Source organism: Sorex fumeus, unplaced genomic scaffold (genome assembly GCF_029834395.1).
Source record: "Sorex fumeus unplaced genomic scaffold, SorFum_2.1 ptg000008l, whole genome shotgun sequence".
Classification (NCBI taxonomy): Eukaryota; Metazoa; Chordata; class Mammalia; order Eulipotyphla; family Soricidae; genus Sorex; species Sorex fumeus.
This window is the reverse complement of record NW_026606065.1, coordinates 2,583,844-2,606,318: the sequence shown is the minus strand read 5'-3', so window position 1 is coordinate 2,606,318 and position 22,475 is coordinate 2,583,844. Positions and strand designations below refer to the sequence as shown.

At 39.9% G+C, this 22,475-nt stretch overlaps 1 protein-coding gene across 3 annotated transcripts in view; it reads left to right on the top strand.

Moving 5' to 3' along the window:
• The window catches only part of DOP1A (DOP1 leucine zipper like protein A), a 118,986-nt gene that overhangs the window by 27,600 nt on the left and 68,911 nt on the right, over nucleotides 1–22,475 (top strand). For all 3 annotated transcript variants that reach the window (XM_056109762.1, XM_056109760.1, XM_056109759.1), the window contains exons 2-7: nucleotides 3,534–3,724; nucleotides 6,881–7,062; nucleotides 12,919–13,089; nucleotides 14,350–14,543; nucleotides 18,115–18,209; nucleotides 22,011–22,110. In XM_056109762.1, coding sequence (XP_055965737.1) covers nucleotides 3,587–3,724; nucleotides 6,881–7,062; nucleotides 12,919–13,089; nucleotides 14,350–14,543; nucleotides 18,115–18,209; nucleotides 22,011–22,110 — 880 coding nt within the window. In that variant the 5' untranslated portion in view covers nucleotides 3,534–3,586. The remainder of the gene's footprint in view (nucleotides 1–3,533; nucleotides 3,725–6,880; nucleotides 7,063–12,918; nucleotides 13,090–14,349; nucleotides 14,544–18,114; nucleotides 18,210–22,010; nucleotides 22,111–22,475) is intronic.

Below are 22,475 nucleotides of genomic sequence, written 5' to 3'. Positions count from 1 at the left end.
TATCAGTACAAGGAATAGAATTCCACAGTATCTGTATTGCAAACCATAATGCCCCAAAGTAGAGAGAGAGTGAAAAGGAATGTGCGTGCTATAAAGGCAGTGGGTGGGGTGGGGTGGAGTGGGGGTGGCAGGAGGGATACTGGGACATTGGTCGTGGAAAATGCGCACTGTACTTGTACTTGTACTTATAATGATGTACAATAGTACAGCACCCCACCACCATCAGAGTGTCCATGACATTCTACCACTGACCCTAAGACACCTCTCAGTCACCTCTTGTTCTCTAAGAACATTTTCTATAGCTATTTTAAGTCCCTTATGAGAAAGAAACATGGAAGATATATTTTCTTCTATTCTGTCTGGTTTTTTTTTTCACTTTTTTTTTTTGGTGTTACCATGTTGAAGCACAAAATTGATTAATTTTAATGAAATCTAATTAAGCTTTTCCTTTTATTTCTTATGGTACTCTTGGTCTTATTTCTAAGAAGATGGTATAGCCACAGAGCAGAATGATTTTCCCCAGTATTTTCTTCTGAGAATTCCACAGTGTCAGCTGTTACATTTAGATCTGTGAGCCCAGTTTGAGTTCATTTTTGTTTAGGTGTGTGGCAAGAGTCAACTTCAAGTTGGTGTTTGTCGGAAATATTTCTTAAGCTTACCCTACCCCATAAAATTGTATTAACATCTTACAGGGTCCATTCTTAGACCCTCCTTAGTTCTTTCCAGACCCTCATGTAGCTCTAAAGGACGGTATGTGGAAGGTTATCAAGGAACAGACAGAGTTGCCTTAGAAGGGAAATTAGGCCTCTTCCGTTTTTATGTTGAACTTGAATGAAACCTTTGTCAATATTTTAAATCAGTTATTCATTGCTATGTAGCAAATTACTCAAATTACTTCCCAGCTCAGTGACAAGCGCCAGAAAATTCTCTGTGGATCATGAGTTCAAGGGACTTAAAGTTTTTGCTTAGGATCACCGATGAAATTACAGACAAAATGTTGGTTGGTGCTGCAGTCAAAGCTTGGCGGAAAACGATTTGTTTATTAACATGACTCATATAACTTTTGGCAGAAAGCCTCAGTTCTTTACCACTCTGTTCTCACTATAGTAAAGTAAAGTAAAGGCCCTCCCGTTGATCGTCGATTTGCTCGAGCGGGCCCAGTAACGTCTCCATTGGAGACTTTGTTGTTACTGTGTCTGGCATATCGAATACTCTCGGTAGCTTGCCGGGCTCTCCGAGAGGGGCGGAGGAATCGAACTCGGGTCGGCCATGTTGGCCGCTTGTAAGGCGAACACCCTACCCGCTGTGCTATTGTTCTCACTATAGAACTCCTTAAAAGTGTTTTTAATGAGAAATCCATTGGCATTCCTCAGGAGAGAAAGTAGGACACTTGGAACACTAAGTGCTTTTATTTTATTTTATTTATTTTTTATTTTTTTATGTAGGAGTACTGCTATTTATTCAGCCACTGATTAACTGATTGATTGGGGCAGGAACTCCACCTTACTTTTTTTTGGTAGTTATTTATTTATTTATTTATTTATTTTTCTTCTTATATTTATTTATTGAATCACTGTGGGAAAAGTTACTAAGCTTTCAGGTGTGCCTTTATGACCATCTTGGCCATTGCATATTGTCACCTCTGTCTTATTCTTTTCCTTTTAAATGTGTCACAAGGTCCACCTTAAAGGAGTACATGATTAAGTATTACTCTTTGAAATTGTGGGCTGGAGCGATAGCACAGCGGTAGGGCGTTTGCCTTGCACGCAGCCCACATGGCCGACCCGAGTTCGATTCCTCCGCCCCTCTCGGAGAGCCTGGCAAGCTACCGAGAGTATCTCGCCCGCACGGCAAAGCCTGGCAAGCTCCCCGTGACGTATTCGATATGCCAGACACAGTAACAACAAAGTCTCCAATGGAGACGTTACTGGGCCCGCTCGAGCAAATCGATGATCAACGGGAGGGCCTTTACTTTACTTTTACTTTGAAATTGTAGCACTGCAGCACTGTCCTCCTGTTCATCGATTTGCTCGAGCGGGCACCAGTAACATCTCACAACAAATTATGAGACTTGTTTTTACTGTTTTTGGCATCTCAAATATGTCACGGGTAGCTTGCCAGGCTTTGCTGTGCGGGCGAGATACTCTCAGTAGCGTGCCGGGCTCTCTTAGAGGTGTGGAGGAATTGAATTGGCCGGGCTGGCTGTGTGCAAGGCAAATGCCCTACCACTGTGCTATTAATGTCAAATAATTTGTGAATATAAGTCACTACATATATTGCCAGTTTTATTAAACGTAATGTCTAATTCCAAACAGTTACCATTCTTTTATACTATGTGCCCATTGATTGCTTAATAAATTAGGATGGGGCTGGGGCAATAGTACAGTGGGTAGGGCATTTGCCTTGCACATGGCTGACCTGGGTTCGATTCCCAGCATCCCAAATGGCCCCCTGAGTACCGCCAGGAGTAATTCCTGAGTGCAAAGGCCAGGAGTAGCTTCTGTGCATCGCCGGTTGTGACCCAAAGAGCAATAAATAAATAGAAATAAATTAGGATGATTTCTAAGTCCCTTGTTTTCTTATTTATTTTTAACATACCCTTGATGTTTCCAGTCTAACCAGCGTTAGTGTTTTTGGGTCAGAACAAAGTGGAGGGGTATATGTTGTCAGAAATGTTGTATGAGGATACATGACAGAAATACCAAGGTTTCTAACCCATGTTTAGAAAATAATTTTAGTGAGTACCTACTTATTTCCTAAGTATTACCTAGTCTTCCATTCCTGAGTTTTTCAGACATTTTTTCATTGTCTATGAAAGTACACAAAAATTGTTCTCTTCGAATACATCAATTCCATCTTTCTGGATTCTTCTTGGGCTAAAAATACAACCAAAACCATCACATTGATCAGCAAAGGAAAAATCAATTTCATAAGGCTCATGGGACAGCCACAATATTTAGGCAGTTTCCCGTTCTGCAGAGCAGAGATGCATTCTAGTTCCTAGTTGCAAGGCCTGAGACGACAATGAAAAAGAAGAGGAAGCTTTCTGTGACAAAAGGGGTGACCTCTCTTCGGAGAATAAAGATGACATTCTCAGACAGGTCATGTTCACAGATAACATTAAACTTGGACGCTGTCTGCTTAAACTACGTTCTTCTAGGTCATACGTAGACGGGATAGTAGCTGCTTTCTTTACTAAGAAATCATCTTGGGGAATGGCCGTATCTTCTTGATTAGGGGAAACACAAGGACAGGAGCTTTTCATACTTTAAGGGGTTTATTGGGGTTAGCTCAAAATCTGCGTGTCAGCAGGATTTTTCAGGGCACCAGATCTAACCATCTTGGGGTGGTCTGTTTCAGACATCTTCAGTTATTTCCATGACCCTGCTGACCAGTAGGTGACCGGAGTGTTGGCCACTCTTGATTCAGAAATAAGATTTCAGTGTTAGTCACGTTTTCTTTAGTAAGAGCATCAGGACTTGCCTTAATGCTTCCCTTTGTAATCTGGTTCCTTTCGCAAACTCTTTCGTCAGGTGATGATTTTTCATGACCTTGGACCTGGTCTCTAGTGGGACGCCGTGGGAGGATGAACACAGAAGAGCTGGAGTTACTGAGTGACTCCAAGTACAGAAATTATGTAGCTGCAGTCGACAAGGCACTGAAGAATTTCGAATACTCCAGTGAATGGGCCGATTTGATATCAGCACTTGGAAAACTTAATAAGGTATGTCTGTCTTTATCCGTTTACATAGATAAAAAGAGGTAACAACAAACACTGTCCTCCCATTGTTCGTTGATTTGCTCGAGCGGGCACCAGTAATGTCTCCACTGTGAGACTTGTTGTTACACTGTTTTTGGCATGTCGAATATGCCACGGGGAGATTGCCAGGCTTTGCCGGGCGGGCAGAACACTCTTGGTAGCTTGCTGGGTTCTCCGAGAGGGGCGGAGGAATAGAACCCAGGACGGTCACATGCAAGGCAAACGCCATACCCACTACGCTATTGCTCCAGCCCCTAGTAAAGTACATGATTAATTTTTGTTTGTTTGGTATTTGGGCCACATCTGACAGTTCTCAATGCTGACTCTTGACTCTGTGCTCAGGGATCGCTTCTGTAATCCTGGGGATTGAAGCTGGGTCAGCTGCATGCAAGGCAGACGCCATACTCATGGTCTTATCACTCTGGCCCCATAATTAAGCCTTCATGGGCAGTCAGTAGCCATGAAAACGTTTTATTGTGTCCAAACAATGCAGCAAAGTAAGGTATTTAGGCCATTAACAAAGTTTACCTAAAACAAGGAAAAGCATTGTTGAAGATAGTCTACAGTGTTTTAGCATAATACTTTATCCTTTACTCCAAGACTAAAATTTTAATTTATTTGTATATTTACTTTTGGGTATTGGGTTCCAGACACCTGACATTGCTCAGGGAGAACATGCAATCTGGTCCTGTACAGATCTTCCTGGCCCTAATAATACAGAATTTTTCATCTAATTTGTATTTTTCTACTTAGAAATGTTTTTAGAAAATGGTGCAGTGTTTTTCCCCTTTTTTTTTTTTGATTTGGGGGCCACATCAGCAGTGCTCAGGGGCTACTCCAGGCTTTGCACTCAGGACTCACACCTGTTTGTGCTCAAGAGAACCACGTGGGATGGCGAGGGTGGGATGGGTCAGCTGCAGAGTCCACCCACTGCACTAGCTTGCCTGCCTTGTGGTGCTTTTTAACTTCAGTTGATTTGGGATTTAATAGAGTTTTCTACTGAAGTTTTTGTGTGATTTGCCTTTAATTTTTTTCCAGTGTTATTTCTGGTGATACTAATATTCTTTAATAGCAATTTAAATATATAATATTATTTTAATAATTGAATAAATTTTCATAATTTAAAGGGCTGGAGCAATAGCACATTGGGTAGGGCGTTCGCCTTACAAGCGGCCGACATGGCCGACCCGAGTTCGATTCCTCCGCCCCTCTAGGAGAGCCTGGCAAGCTACCGAGAGTATCTCGCCCGCACGGCAGAGCCTGGCAAGCCACCCATGATGTATTCGATATGCCAGACACAGTAACAACAAAGTCTCCAATGGAGACGTTACTGGGCCCGCTCGAGCAAATCGACGATCAACGGGAGGGCCTTTATCTTTACCTAAAGGGCTGGAACGATAGCACAGTGGTAGGGCGTTCGCCTTGTGCGCAGCCGGCCCGGCCAAGCCGGGCTCGATTCCTCCACCCCTCTTAGAGCACCCGGCAAGCTACCGAGAGTATCTCACCCACACGGCAGAGCCTGGCAAGCTCCCCGTGACGTATTCAATAGCCAAACACAGTTCAATATGCCAAACATAGTAACAAGTCGCAAAATGGAGACGTTACTGGGCCTGCTCAAGCAAATCAATGACCAACAAACAGAAGGATAGTGACAGTGAATAATTTAAAATTAAATTTAAAAATTAATTTACATAACACAAGATCACAACCATCCTGTTATTCGTCGATTGCCTTGAGCAGGCCCCAGTAACGCCTCCTTTGTCCTAGCCCTGAGATTTTTTTTAAAAAGTGCCATATTCAAGGCTCTTACATAGCAGTTCTATAAAAATTTTAAAATCTTAAATATGAAATGTTAAAGTTTAATATTAATTACATTTTAATATTCTTTAATATATGTATTATTATATATAAATATATAGATCAATTTTTGTTCCTCTGGTCCAAAATTTAAATTAATAGTCTATAAATGAGAGACCACCATTTTTACTTTTTTCATAGCTATATTCTTTATATTCTGTGTATTCATAGCTAGATTTTCATTTCTTTAGTTTTACTGGTGTTTGGCCTTTAATTTGTAACATCTGATTTCATTGTCACTTCAATCTATTTAAAACTGAATTAAAGAGTCAAAATAGGAAGAACGTTAAAAGTGTTATATTGGTCAACATCAGAGACTGTTGTACTGAGTTTTGAATGTACTGAGAGATCTTATGTTGACCTATGCATAGTGTTGACATATATTATCCTTTTGCTACAGCATTGTAGTACTGTAGCACTGTTCTCCTGTTGTCCATCGATTTGCTTGAGTCCAGTAGCGTCTCCATTGTGAGACTTGTTGTTACTATTTTTGGCATATTGGATATGTGGGTAGCTTGCCAGGCTTTGCAATACAGCAATTTTTTTTTTTTTGCTTTTTGGGTCACACCCAGCGATGCACAGGGGTTCCTCCTGGCTTTGCGCTCAGGAATTACTCCTGGTGGTGCTCAGGGGACCATATGGGATGCTGGGAATCGAACCCGGGTCGGCCGTGTGCAAGGCAAATGCCCTACCCGCTGCGCTTTCGCTCCAGCCCCTAATACAGCATTTTATATATTTTAAGCTCAACTTTTTTATTTGGCAAAATATAGAATTCTTGTATATTCCATCTAAATTCTAGTTCTAGTTGATCATTACGAGTGTTCATTGTACAACATTGTCAGCACTTCACTATAATACTTTGAAGAACTATATTGATATTTTTGTTGCATAATTAGCTAATATCCTCGGACGCTTTGTAAAATTGTACCTGATCTTAATCCCTAGTGAATATATTATCTGATAAAAAAAAATTAAACATTTGCAAAACTCTAAAACAATACGTTTATTTTTAGTCAAATTGTTTTGGAGAATAATTATTTTTGTAAAATGTTTCTGTTTGTGTACAGTGAATTTTGTTTCAAAAATCTTTTTCTAGCTTTAAATATATAAACTGATGTTTGTAACTGACTAAAACAAAAGTCTTTGGCATCCTCTCACTTTTTAAAAGCAAAGGAAGACAGATAAGGACTTTTGTGCCAGAAAATGGAAATGAAATACATCGTGTTTTGTTTTTCTCAATTGAATTGAAATATTTCCTTCAAGGTATTACAAAATAATGCAAAGTACCAGGTAGTGCCCAAAAAGCTGACCATAGGCAAACGGCTCGCTCAATGTCTGCATCCAGCCTTACCAGGGGGCGTCCATCGGAAAGCACTGGAAACGTATGAAATCATCTTCAAAATCATTGGACCTAAGCGACTTGCCAAAGACCTTTTTTTATATAGGTAAGAATAACTGTACTATATAATACGTACCTATAAGTATAATACGTGCTTGCATAATAATGAGTTTTTAAAAACAGTTTATTCATCTTGAATTGAAGCCAAAAAGTTTGAAAACTCCTTATTGACATACGATTCTCAATATTTAGTTTGTGAGTTAACTTCAGAAGATGCCTTCATGTAATGTTTTTTAAGCTGTCATTTCTTTCAAGATTTTTATTGAAAATTGCTGCGACTGGAGTACAGTCTATTCTTCCAGCTTGAGAATTACTGTGAGAAAAAAAACTGGAAAGAAAAAAAAGCAAAATGAGTTAGCATGATTTTAACTTTATTAAATTCCGTTGGATGTATTTTTCGGTGGGGACGAGGTGCCAGAGGCGGCAGCGTTCTGGACCGATTCCTGGCATTGCACGCGGGGATCGTTCTGACATGCTCAGAGAACCCACCCCGCAGGGCCGAGGATCGAACTTAGGTTGGTGTGTACAGGCAAGTGCTTATCCCCGTCTCTCCGACCCTGATATTTCTTCATTCTACCCTCTGGAAATTTGCCATTTTATCTAAATTTTAAGCTAAATGAGACTAAACTTGGCCATGATATGCTCCTCTTGGGGCCAGAGTGATGATAGTACAGCAGGCCAGTGTTTGCCTTACATGCAGCCTGCCCTGGTTGTATGCCCGGCATCCCAGATGGTCTCCCCAGCACTGCCAGGGGTAATTCCTGAGTACAGAAGCAGAAGTAACCCCTGAGCCTCACCGGCTGTGACCCAACAACAGTATCAACAATGACAACAACAGCAATAATAAGTATTACAAGAAGCTCTTCGCATATTTAAAATATTTGGGGTCTGTTAGTGATGTTCTTTCATTTTTGAGATTATTTTTTTTTTGTCTTTGTATTTTCTCTTTTTAAAATTTCGACTCAGGGTAGTCTGGAGAGATAATATAGTGGGTAGGATGTTTACTCTGCAAACATCCTACTGGCTTGATCCCCAGCATCCCATGTGGCCTTGAGCCCACCAGGAGTGATTTCTGAGTGCAGAGCCAAGATTAACCCGTGAGCACTGTCAGGGGTAGGTCCTCCCCACCCTCCCAAACATAAATATCATTTTTATTTAGATGAGTCTTCTTTTAATACTGTACTTGAAGTTGCAGCACTATGCCTCTTCTAAACTATTTTATTTGATTATTTATGTCTTCTACTATACATCCTGAAAACAGATTTTATGAGTCCATAGGAATGGGTGATCTTGGTTTGTGGTTTATTAATGAGTCAGTTCTCAGCACTTTGAAGACTACCTGACACATAGTAAAGGTAAAAGTAAAGGCCCTCCCGTTGATCATCGATTTGCTCGAGCGGGTCCAGTAACGTCTCCATTGGAGACTTTGTTGTTACTGTGTCTGGCATATCGAATACGTCACGGGGAGCTTGCCAGGCTCTGCCGTACAGGCGAGATGCTCTGGGTAGCTTGCCTGGCTCTTCGAGAGGGGCGGAGGAATCGAACTCGGGTTGGCCATGTTGGCTGCGTGCAAGGCAAACGCCCTACCGCTGTGCTATCACTCCAGGCACATAGTAGCCATGTAAATATTTCTTGAATCAATAATCTAAAGAAATGGCATTTCTTTCATTCAGTTATTTGTCATTGAAAAATTATATGAGAAATGATCATGAATACCTTCATAACTTCTCTCTAAAGCAACTTACGTAAGTGGTGATAAAAAACACCATGTTCCAAATAAAACGTTCGAAAGCTGAGATTTCATTGATCAGTGTTTTACACATGTCATCGTCTGATAAATGATAATATAGTTCTCTCCGAGAGGCTTATACAACTCATCCCTGCTGCTTTTCAAAATAATAATTTTTAATTAAATCGCCCTGCAATATACCGTTACACAGTTGTTCACGACTGAGTTTCAGTCATACAGCGTTCCAACACCCGCTCCTTCTCCAGGGCACATTTCCCGCCACCAGTGTCCCCAGCTGACCGCCTTTCCCCTGGTCCACTCCCTGCGACCTTGCACCCTGCCTCTATGGTAGACTGTCTGTCTCTCTGTCTCTCCGTCTCCCTTTTTCATACTCCCCCCTCCACACACACACATGCACACGCACACGCACACACACACACTTGTTAGGCAAAAAGAGTATCATGCATATCACTTTGCCTCCATTCAGCCCTCAGTTTTTGTCCAGGGTGATCAGTTCCCAGTCATCATTGTCACAGTGCTCCCTTCTGTGTCCTGGCTGCATTCGTTCCCTCTCCCCGTGGGTGGCAAGCTTCCTACCACGGAGCAGTTCTCCTGGTGCTCGTCTCTATTGTCTTTGGGTACTCGTCCCATACCTTGGTTTTTTAAATGTCCCACAATAAGTGTGATCATCCAATCCCTCTCCCTCTGATTTCACTCAGCATCATCCTCTGCCTATCTGTCCGTGCATAAGCGGATTTTATGACCTCATTTTTCCTAACAGCTGCGTAGTATTCCGTCCCAGAGACGTACCATAGTTTCTTTATCCACTCATCTTTCTCAGACACCTGGTTTGTTTCCAGATTCTGGCTATCACGAATAGTTCTGCATTGGACATGGGAATGCAGATGGCTTTTCTGCATTGTGCTTTTGGGCCACTGGGGTATATTCCAAGGAGCAGTATTGCTGGGCTGTATGGAAACTACTTTTTAATCTCTCTTTTAATTTATTTATTTATTTATTTATTTGCTTTTTGGGTCACACCCGGCGATGCACAGGGGTTCCTCCTGGCTCTGCACTCAGGAGTTACTCCTGGCGGTGCTTGGGGGACCATATGGGATGCTGGGAATCGAATGCCCTACCCGCTGTGCTATCTCTCCAGCCCCTTTAAACTCTTAAATAACAAATATTTTTGCGTAAGAAACAAAGTTCTTTTACAAAGATGCGGCATATTTGATTATATAAACAGCGACAATATGAGACAAATTATTACAGAATTTTTTATTTGTTTATTACAGAACTATTTATTTATTACAGAATATATTTTTATGTATAGCAGGTAACTTTACAAATGCATTGTGAATTGAAATTTATTTTGTTATATTTAGACATAAAGTTAATTTCAAAGTTAATTGAAATCATTAATGTTGGACTTTTTGTTAGGCAATTTCCATGGTACCAATTTTTTATTTAATCAAAACTAAAATTTCTTAACCCATTAGGTGATAAAATATCACATTGCCTTCTTCAAGCTTAATTTCATATATAATGCAGCATACAAAGGTATTACGAAGAAGGTTAAACATACAGCTTGACTTTCTTAACATGTTTCGACAGTTATGAAAACAAATTTTTGGCAATACCAATTTGCGTCTCAGACTATAGATTTTAGAATACTTGGCACTTGGGTGGCAGTTATGCCAAGAGAATAATTTATACCTTTCAAGTACATTGTGAACAGCAAGTCATCAAAATGAATGAGATCATTCTGAGAATATATAGGCGTCTCATAATTTAAAGGTCATGTGGGGGAGCTTAACCTTTGAAAAGGAATAAGAAGGGTTATAAATAGACACTAAACAAGGAGACAGTGCTAGTCTGGAAGCCACAAATTTTAAAAGAAGTCGTTAGTAGTATCACATATTGTAGACAACTTAGAATAAGGGCTGAAAATAGGCAAGTAAAATAGACTGAGAACTGAAAGCAGACCACGGGCTCTGACACTCTGGAAACTATAATGAAAACAGTTTCACTGTAGCGATACTTATAGAAGGCAATTAATTGGAGGAAATGCAGGGGTTTTTTTTCTCCCCAGGAATTGAATTTAGTTTGCAGTTTGGAGTCAAGAGGTAATTAAGATAAAAGTCTGAGTAATTGTTTTGTTGTTCTCATTTGTTCTCTTCATCGAATTGCAGAGAAAGATTTAAGCACATTTGTGTTAAAAGTTAAAGGCCTACGTGTAAGAAAAAAGAACATACAGAAAAGAAAAATAGTCATGGTTGTTGCAGATTCCTGGGAGAGGGAAACATCGGGTTTGGCTGTGAAGAGACCGTGTCTGTGCCTTCAGGTCAAGGTTAAACCAGACTGAAGTGTAGAGTCTTGAAGGAGTTCTCATTAGATAACCTGTCTTCTCTATAAAGTAGGAGTAAGAGAGATTCCTAATTCATCTGTTAAGCGTTTCCTAAAATACAGGACTTGGTGCCGTAAATAGAGGATACAGGAACAATATCGTTAGCATCCTTTGCTTTCTAATATTTACAGACTTTAAGGGGCTGGAGCGATAGCACAGCGGGTAGGGCGTCTGCCTTGCACGCAGTCAACATGACCGACCCGAGTTCGATTCCTCCGCCCCTCTCGGAGAGCCCGGCAAGCTACCGAGAGTATTGGATATGCCAGACACAGTAACAACAAAGTCTCCAATGGAGACGTTACTGGGCCCGCTCGAGCAAATCGACGATCAACGGGAGGGCTTTACTTACTTTACTTACTTACTCATTAAAGTCATTATTAAGGATTACAGAATTACTTTTTGAGAGTAAGTATTGGGAGCTATGGTGATTTCAAGTAGAAGTCAGACCTGAGTATAATTAGGAGACAGGCTTCTCACTGAAACAGCCTGGACTGCTTCAGACAGTTGAGGAGTTACCGCTCAAAGAGGGGAGACTGTTAGTTAGAAAGAGAGCAAGAATCATTTTGCTAGTAGTATGATTCAAGGGGGCCTGAATGGCTCCATAAGAAACCCGAAAGGAATTCCTTGGTGTAGCTGCAGCACAGGGTATGGGGCCAGGACAAGATTGGTGACCCGTCATCAGCTATTACGCAGAAGTATGTAGTGGTAGCAAAATATTCAAGATCACATGCAGCATGTAAGCTTTTTTTAAAGGAAAATCGGTGACAGTTTAAACTGAGGACAGTTACTTCAAGACAATCCTGCCAAGACATGATGATCAGGATACGATGGCTTTTTTCCTTCGACCATCTGGTGGCGACGAAAAGATTTTATTAATTACTAAAATATCTAGAAGAGTGTTTTGGAGAGAAAATTTGGTTACTGAATGCCGGTTAGACTAAATTGTTGTTTACGTTTTATTTTGAGGCCACACCTGGCAGTGCTCACGGTTCCTCCTGGCTCTGCACCCAAGGATTTCCCTGGCAAGGTTCAGGGAACCTGTAAGGTGACAGGGATCAAACTGGGGTGGGCTGCTTGCAAGACAAATGCCTCCTCCATGGTGCTGTTGCTCCTGCCCCAAGACAAGATTGTTTTTAAATGATAAGGATTTTCCCAATATTTATAGCTTTCATTCAGTAAGATTGATGATGACATCATGCTTTTTTTGGGGGGGTGTTTGTTTTTGGGGGAGGTTCTTAGGGTTATATCTTATTTGAAGTGGAAACCCGGGGAAAGGGACTGGGAAGAGAAAAGTGGATTCAAAGTCTATTTAAGAGTTGAGAAATATGAAAATGTGTCAGCAGTGCTGAGTTTACAAACTCATGTGAAAGATGTGCATTGCTTTCTTGTCATATACAGAATTTACCAATGTCCATGATACAACTTAATCCAATCCAATCAGTTTAACATAGAAGTACATAAAGCTTTAGGTAAACATATGCAAATAAGTACATATCATTATGCATAGGACCATATCCTTACAAGCTGCTTTAGCAAAAATAATTTGATTTTGTTCTCAAAGCTTCTCATTTGCTTTCATTAGCTGTTCCTACTTAAAATTTTAAAAACACAGTATAAGATTATTTAATTTACTTTGTAAACCCGTTGTGTTTTAAATTCTTCACATAGTAGTTTTCCTAAAGGAAGCGTAGAATGAGTACGACTTTATAACTTGGTTGTTTATAAAATTTTATTGTTGTTATTCCTCCCCCACTGGTTTTTAACAGTTCTGGATTATTTCCTCTTCTTGCAAATGCTGCCATGTCTGTGAAACCAACCTTGCTGAGTTTGTATGAGATATATTACCTGCCTTTGGGTAAAACCCTAAAGCCTGGTTTACAAGGATTGCTGACTGGTATTCTGCCCGGCTTAGAAGAAGGGTCAGAGTACTATGAGAGGTAAGAGAGCACTGTTTATTTCTGCAGCTGCGTAATCGAATTCATGAGTTTTTCAGAAAGCATCCTTAAGTCAAAATGTTTTAACATACTAGATGCTTCAGGATAGAACCTGAAGATTTCTGTGGAGGAAGGCTGGGCGACATTTCCAATATGGACAAGTCCTGGCCGAGTGCTCAGGAGTGCTCAGGGGACCATATGTGGTGCCAGGAATTCGAGCCTGGGTTGGTGGGCAAGTGTGTTAAATTCTCTAATTTCTCCGACCCCAACCTTAAGGTTTACATAGGGAAAAAAGTGCTAGCTTCTGTCTAGTTTAGGTTTCCAACTGAAATCATGAATAGGTAGTAAAGTTGTGGATTTGGAAGTGGGTTGGACTTAACAACCTGGCTTGGCAGATACCGGGTACTTAGGAGGCTTTTTTTTTTTCACTGTGTCTGAATTTTTCTGAATTTTACTCAGTTTCCTCACCTGTAAAATAGCTGTAATGTTCAAGAAAATAGCTCAAATAGAAGAGCACGTGGTTCTCACGGTTAAGTGCCCTTTACCACAGGATTCCCGGAGAAGTGCTGGGTTGGGTTTGGCCTCTACTGTAGTGAATAGACAAATAAGGCTCGGTGGCCAGTTAAATATCATAAGGACAGGGACATCACCCAAAGCCCTCCCTCTGTCCCTGGAACCACGGAGCCTCTCAGGCACTGCTGGAAGTAGCCCTCCACTGCATTGCTGGGGAGACCCACATTAGAAAGCAAAATGAAACAAACAAACAAAAATGCCCCCCAAATAAAACAAGAATAATAATCAGGTCATTGTGTTACTGTCATGATGAAATCACTTAGTCCAGGGCCTAGCATATATGTAAGTCACCCAGATTTATTTATTTATTTATTTTGCTTTTTGGATCACACCTGGCGATGCACATGGGGTTACTCCTGGCTCTGCACTCAGGAATTACCCCTGGCGGTGCTCAGGGGACCATATGGGATGCTGGGAATCGAACCCGGGTTGGCTGCGTGCAAGGCAGATGCTGTGCTATTGCTCCAGTCCCAAGTCACCCAGATTTAAAATGATAGTACAATCTGTTATTCAGTTAGTGGTCGTCAAACCACTGCCCTAAACCCTGTGCTTCTTCCCTGGAGTTGCCTCTGGAGTAGGACGAGTAATCATAGCTTGGACGCTCTCATCTGTCCTTGGAAAGAGTAATTTGCTTGTAACCCTGTGAAGCCCAGTTTTTCCCTTCTGAAGTCACTCTGTTTTGTTCCTCAGAACAAACACTCTGCTGGAGAAGGTGGCCGCCGCCGTGGACCAGTCAGCATTCTACAGTGCCCTCTGGGGCAGCCTCCTCACCAGCCCTGCTGTGCGTTTACCTGGGATCACATATGTCCTTGCCCATCTGAACAGAAAGCTTTCCATGGAAGACCAGCTTTATATCATAGGCAGCGATATTGAATTGATGGTAGGTCCGTGTGGCTTCTTATTTGACAAGTCCTTTTAAGTGTGCCGGGCAGACTTTTCTTTTCAAGATGAAGACTGAGAATTGTGCCGTCACCAAAATTCTCATTTTCACGGGGCATGGGTTTTCTTCAAGGAAATTTGAAGGCCAGAATAATCTGAAATGATTTCTAAAGCCTGCAAAAGTTTTTCAAGATTAAAAATAATAAGAAACCTTCTACTGTATTCTTAAATGACTCTCAAGGCGTCAAAGTTGAGAAACCCTCAGGGGTCATTTTGAAGTTCTTAAAAATTGTTTGATTAATCATCCTTTAGTTTTTGCACCATTTGATTGTAAATCAGTTGTCATATTGTGATGTAGTTAACGTGCGCTGGAGTGCTTACACAATTGTATATCAACTTTGAGAGATACTTGCAGTCATCAGATTAAGACTGCACGCCACCCAGAACATTGACATCAACATTTACACTCTTCAGAGATCTTCTGTTCCTCTGTGTAGTCGCTCTGCTTCCCCTGCACTTCTTGGTCCTTGAAAACATTCCTCTCTTCTCTTCTGGTCAGAGACTTCTGCTTTTTTCCTGGGGAGGTTTACAGAGTCATACAGAATTAAGCATCATGCTTGGTTTCTCTCATTTTATATGACACATTTGAGAGTCATTCATGTTTTAGTACATATGGGTAGTTTATATTGCTATGGGTCATACGAAAACGTGGTTTGTTTTATTTTCTGGTTGCAAGATATTTGAGTGATTTGGGGAGGGCATACATTTTGTAGGTAAAAATGCTATACATTTTTGACATATAGTTTATTCTGTATACTTACTTTTATATTATGGGAAAATATGTTGGAGTGGAATACCTGGTTTATATGGTAAATGCACGGTAAACTATTTTATTGGGGTGGGGAGGGGGCCTACCTGGCATGACTCAAGGGTTACTCCTTGCTCTGTGCTTGGGGGTCACTCCCGATATACTTAGGGAACCTTGGGATGCTGGTGGTCAGATCTGGGCCTGCCACCATGTAAAGTATGCACTCAGCATATATCTCTCTGGCTCATGAACTTTTCCTAATTTGGAGGTGCAGGGTTTGGGCCATACACCAGGGTCACTTTCTGCGATCCTCAGGGCTTGCTTCTGGCTCTGGGCTAAGAGATCACTCTTGGGGCTGCTTGAGGACCTTATGAAGCGCTGGGTATCAAACTTGGTTCAACTGTATGAAAGGCATGTGTCTTAACCACTCTAATATCCCTCTGTCCCCCCTCTGAAAGAAATAATGTTTCTTTCTGAGGAGCTGGGTTTTTTTTCTGTTTATTTTTTGGGGTGGGTGTGGTTTGAGCTGTATGTGCCAGTACTTGGGGATGCTGTTGGTTTTATGCATGGGATTACTTACAGCACCGTAGCACTGTCCTGCCGTTGTTCATTGATTTGCTCGAGTGGGCCCAGGAACATTGTGAGACTTTGTTGTTACTGTGTTTGGCATATGGAATACATCACGGGTAGCTTGCCAGGCTTGCTGTGCGGGCGAGATGCTCTCGGTAGCTTGCCGGGCTTTCCAAGAGGGGTGGAGGAATCGAACTCAGGTTAGCCAGATTGCGAGCTGTTGAACCAGGTTCGATTCCTCCGCCCCTCTCGGAGAGCCCGGCAAGCTACTGAGAGCATCTCGCCCGCACGGCAAAGCCTGGCAAGCTACCCGTGACGTATTCCATATGCCAAACACAGTAATAACAAGTCTCATGTTGGAGACGTTACTGGGCCCGCTCGAGCAAATCGATGAATAATGGGAGGACCGTGACCGTGACCCCAAAAAGAAAGAAACTCTATACCCATTAATTACACAAGGTTCCTGGCAAAACCACTAATATACTTCTGTTTGTATAGAGTTGCTTATTCTGAAAAAATTGTAGAAATAGAATTATGTGACATGTATTCTTGTTCAAATGGCTTTTTTCACTTTTAATCCTGTTTTCACAATTCATCTGTACTAAAGCATTTATCAATATTTCACTCATTTTAGTGAGTGATTAGGCCATTGAATGAATATGTCATATTTTATCCATCACCGGTTGATGAGTGTTTGAGTTATTTATTACTTTATGGCGGCTATGACTAATGCACTGTGGAGTTCAGAGGACTTTGACAGGCTGGAGATTGAAATCATGTACCTCTGCCTGGTAGGCATGTGCCCCTGACCACTGAGGCATCTTGACAGCCCCTTACACTTAAAAAAAATCAAGTGTCATGAAAGACTAATCACTATTATTCTGTTACCTTACATAAAAATTAACAGCCAACTAGAAAAATTGACTTAGGTAGTAATTAACATCAAAGAAGTAAAGATAATTCAAATAGAAAACATGCCCAATATTATAAGTGAAATGAAAATTTGATTTATACGGTTGGGCAAGAGTGATAGGACAGCAGGTAGGGCTCTTGCCTTGTATCTGGCCTACCCCAGTTCAACCCTGGGCATTGCGTATGGTACTACAAGCTTCATTAAGAGTGATCCCTGAGAACAGAGCCCCAATTAAGTCCTGAGCACCATCGGGCATGGCCCAAAAAATGAAAAGAAAAAAGAAAATTGAAACATTAATATACCAGTTATATATTAGATTGGCAAAAATCAAAGGCACACAAGTAAATATAGGTGAAACAAATCGTCATGTATTGTTGGGAACATATAATCTTAATAGAAAGCTTTACATTATTTAAATTGCTACTGCATGTTTACGAAGACTTGGGCATCCTGCTTTGAGGGATGATTTCTCCAGAGGTGTCCTTCAATGTTAAAGAAGTACATTGCAGCATTACTTAAAACTGAAAATGTTTATAAGTACAATATGCACTCATCATCAGGAACCTAATTGAATAAGTTTATAATTGCAAATAGTGTACAAGTCCAGTAAGTACCCATCGTAAGGAGGCTAGGTAAGTAAACATATAATAGCAAATGTTCACAAGTACAAATAAGTACCCATCATTAGGAATGCAATTAAAATACAATTTATAAAAAAAATTATACTTTTTTGGCCTCAAATTTTTTGAAACTCTTAATGTAGTGAACAGAAAAAAAATTCAAAATATTGTTAAATAAAAATGTCAGCTTATCAGTGATACATGCATGTGGTTGTGTTTTTGTGGTTTACGGTCAGTCAGTCACTGTCCTCCCATTGTTCAGCGATTTGCTTGGGTAGGCCAAGTAACGTCTCCATTGTGACAATCGTTACTGTGTCTGGCATATCGAATACGTCACGGGGAGCTTGCCAGGCTCTGGTCAGGGCCCCTAAGGTCACATCTAGTGTTGTTTTGGGGGATCACTTGGATTACAGGAATCCAAGGAATAAAACTTAGCACCTCATGCTAAGCAACTCACGTTATTTCTTCACTTTATGTTCCTTAAATCTTAACTTATGATACTTGATGTACCTATTCAAAGTAGTGTAATAGTTATTGGTAATGTACTCGGAAGCATTCTTTTAGTTATTAGATTAAGTGAAAAATTGCTTCGTTTTCATGGTAAATGTTTCTTGCTACAATAGACGATAGACATTAAAAGTTTTTTTTTTTTTTATTCCAGGTAGAAGCAGTAAGTACTTCGGTGCAGGACTCAAGTGTACTTGTACAGAGAAGCACACTGGACCTCATACTCTTCTGTTTTCCATTCCATATGAGTCAGGTAAAACATCAATGCCAATAGAAGTCATTCTTCGATATTATAGATTTATAATGTATCTTTTTTAAAAGTTAACTTCGTTTGCTTTGTAATCCAGTAAGTTTGTAGAAAACACTTTCCCGTTTACGAAGTAGAATTGTAAAAATTTTGAAGGTAAATCAAGTAATACTCATTGCTAACTCTGACTAGTCCAAGACTTGAAAGCCAGACAGTCTTTCTACTTGATTATTAATTCTATTCACTTACTCTTTTCTAGTTTGGTAATTTCAGGATGCCTCTCATATCCTTAGTAGTCATTCCTAATTTGGAGGACAAGTACTTAGTTATTGTGACATTTCATACTTCTTGATCTATTCCAAATTTGAGCATCTAACAAAAGTTACAAGTGTTCCATTCTGGGACTTAATCATGGTCTTTAATTTTTTTTTTTAAATTCAAGCACCGTGATTTACAAAGTTATTCATATTTGAGCTTTGGACACACAATGTCACAGTGCTAATCCCATCACCAGTGTCAACTTCTCTCCACCCGTGTTCCCAGGTTCCCTCCTGTGCCCGACCGATTCTCCCCACCCTGCCCGGCACCTTTTTAAGTTCTCTTGTTCAAGTGCGGGTCTCATGATTTCACTGATGTTTGGATAGTTAGGTCTCTCATTCTTTAATACCACCAGGGTACCCGAATCTCCTTGACCCCTGACCTCCTCAGTGCTTCTCCCCCATTACTCGACTCTATTTCTGTTCTTCTCCCTCTACTCTGAGGCTAAGGGTGATCTAGGTAACCCCCTGCCCCTCGTTTAGCAATTGCATTCCCTCATCTAGTCAATCCAACTACCATATACAGTATACCGTATTTCTCCGGTCTCTTCTGACTTTCTTCATTTAACATATATGATAGCTTCCAGTTCTATCCATGTTGCTGCAAATTGCATCATTCTGCTATTATTTATAGCTGTGCAGTATTTTGTCATGTACATATACCATATCTTCATGATCCCGTTATCTGTTGTTGGACATTTAGGTTGATTCTAAGTCTTCGCTATTGTACTGAGTGCTGAGATGAATAGTGGTACGCATACATTTTGAATTAATTATTTTTTATATTTTTTTTATTTTGGTCCAGGGGATAGGTACCCAAAAGTGGAATTGCTGGATTATATGGCAGTTCTCAGTAAACTCAATTCTGAGTTTACTGAGAACTCTTCATAGGGATTAGACCAGACATCATTCCTACCAAGAGTGGATGAGAGTTTCTCTTTCATCACAACTCTGCCAACTAAGAATGTTCCCAGTTTTTTTTTTATTATGTGCCATTCTTACTGGTGTAAGATGATATCTCATTGTCATCTTGATTTGAATTTTCCTAATAGTAAGTGATGATGAGCATTTTTTTCATGTATCTTTTGCCATCTGTTGGTCTTTGTCAGAGAATCCTCTGTTCATTTCCTCTACCCGTTTTTTTTGATGGGGTTCATAGACTCATTCTTTGGGGGGTGGGCAGGTGGGAGGTTGATCTTTGTGAATTCTTTACATATCATGCACATCAACACTTTTTGTGTTCTGACTGCAAGTACGTTTTCTCACTCAGCTACTTTTAGTTTAAGCCCATGTTCCTTTGTTGCATAGAATCTTTTTAGTTCGGCATCTCGTTTGTTTAGTTTTAATTATGTCACCTTCGTCAATGGCCTCATAATGTTGAAGGCTCCTTTAAACTCTAGATCTTGGAGCTTTCTGCCTATATTTTCTTCAACGTGTCATATAGATTCAGCTGCGACCTGAGGTTTTTTATCTATGTTGAGTTGACTTTTGTGTAAAATGTGAGATTGTGGATCCAGCTTTAATTTCTTACACGTGGTTATCCAATTCTCCAGCATTTATTGGAAAGCTGTTTTTATTCCATTTCATGCTCTCAGTTCCTTTGTCAAATCTTAACTGACTATGGGGTTTCTCCTTGGATATTCGAATCTGAAGACTTGGTCAGAGAGTCTTTTGTTGTTTAGTATCATGCAGTTTTGATCACTATAGCTTTATAGTATAGCTTCAAATTAGGTAATGAGATGCCTCCCAGTTTCTTATTTTTCAGTATGGTTTTGGCTCTCTGGGGTATTCATTTTTCAACAGAAGTTATCTAAATTTCATTAGAGTTTTAAACCTTAATGAGAAGAACTGTAAAGCACCAGTATAAAAGCATTCAGAATGATAGAACTGCATGACCAAGTTAATAAAGTATGGTCAATTTTTCTATGTTGGGAAAGTAGATCTGATTCTAAAAATCACTAGAAAAAATATCGGGGGGGGGTTGTCAGAAATATGTTTAATTCAATAGCTAGTTAATGTTTTTATTATGATTATCCATATTCACATTTTTTATTAATTTATTCAAGTTTGAAATTAGGCTATTAGTAATTGAATTTGTAGTTCATTGTCTATGTTGTCCCTACTTTGGACATAAACCATCCAGAGTTCTATTTTGAGACTTTCTATCCTTAAAACCGGGCTCTTAATTTTTCTAAGGGTTTTCACAGAAATACCCACTATTGTTTCCTGGTATAAGCACAGTGTACTTGTAGAGGGATGGGAAAACACTTTACTCTTTAAAGGGTTATAAAAGATAACAAAGAGCATGCCAAAGGAATATTTTGTAGCTTAAAGGTCTAAAATATTTGTTTGCTGACTCTTCTATTAAAAATTACTGAATTTGAAGCCAAAGCAATAGTACAGCAGGTAGGGCGTTTGCCTTGCACAAGGCCGGCCCAGGTTCGATCTCCGGCATCCCATATAGTTCCCCAAGACAAATTCCTGAGTGCAAAGCCTGGAGTAACCCCTGAGCCTTGCTGGGTGTGATCCAAAAAGCAGGAAAAAATAATTATTGATTTTTCTCAAGCATTCTTCCTTTCCAGATATTAAACACCGCTAGTGTTTCAGTATAATGTAACTCCACAAGATTTAAAGAACTATTTCATGATGGACTGAAGTTGAGAAGAACTTTATTGTAACATCACCGGGCTGGGGATTTTGAATTGGTTTTCGGCCTAATCTTCCTTCAGTACTTCCTTATCCAACTATCTCGCTATACTTTTGCCAGACAAGATTTTTCCAAACTTTACCTTATACCGTTTTTTTTTTTAATTTTAGAAACAGTAAATATGTAAAATATGAACTTTAATACTATCTACACCATAATGAAAATAATTTTAATATATATGTATATGTGTATGGGCTGGAGCGATAGCACAGTCCATACACACATACATATACATATTCTTCATGTGTGTTTGTGTGTGTGTGTGTGTGTGTGTGTGTGTGTGTGTTGGTGTTGGGGATTGAATCCAGGGCCTCCCACATGCAAGTCATATGCTAAAGAACAAGAAATGAAATATATGGGAATTTATGAAAATACTAGACATCTGAAGAATTTGTAGTCAGTTCATAAGACTAAAATTATGAAGGACTAAATACACGAAGGACTAAATACACATGACGACTTTCATATGACTTTCCAATCTTTCTGTTTTGTGTCAGCTTTGCTATTAGGTAATGGACTTTCACTGGAAACAAGATCACCCATTTATTGTTTCTTTTATACAACTAAATAGTTCGGGTACCCACATTTTCTTGTATGTAGGTACCTATATTTTCTAACATGCGAAATAATCCCTATGTTTGGAAGATTATGTTTTTATATATGTTGTATATACTTTATATACTTTGAAGGTATGTACATATAATAAGTTATAATTTAAAAGAAGAAAATAGCTAATTTGTTTTTCTGTGTTATTTAACATGACCTCATTTCTGACTTTCTTAGGCAACTCGACCAGACATGATCAGGATCTTGTCGGCAGCTCTCCACGTAGTTCTCAGGAGAGATATGTCCCTGAACCGAAGGCTTTACGCATGGCTTCTTGGTAGGTGTCTGATGTGTGTGGGCTTAGGTGGGAAAAAAATGAAGGGAAATTTGCCTACAAAGTATTATCTAATTGTGTGTATACCCTAGCAGCAGATTCTGAAAGTTTAACTGTGCAATAGGAATATGAAACCAAGACTATGTAGTGTATGAAGAAATTTCAAAAGCATCTTGGTTGAAGACAGCACTATTTTAATCAATAGGGCATGCTCCCTCTTACAAAACTTTCTTCCCTTATAAATTAAGATGGTTGTAGTATTTTTGAAAAGGAATAAATAAGTTAATAAGCAAAATATCAACAATCTCCAGCTTTGAAGTAAATACTAATAATCTAAGTATTTGGACCAATGCTACTGTTCCTCACAT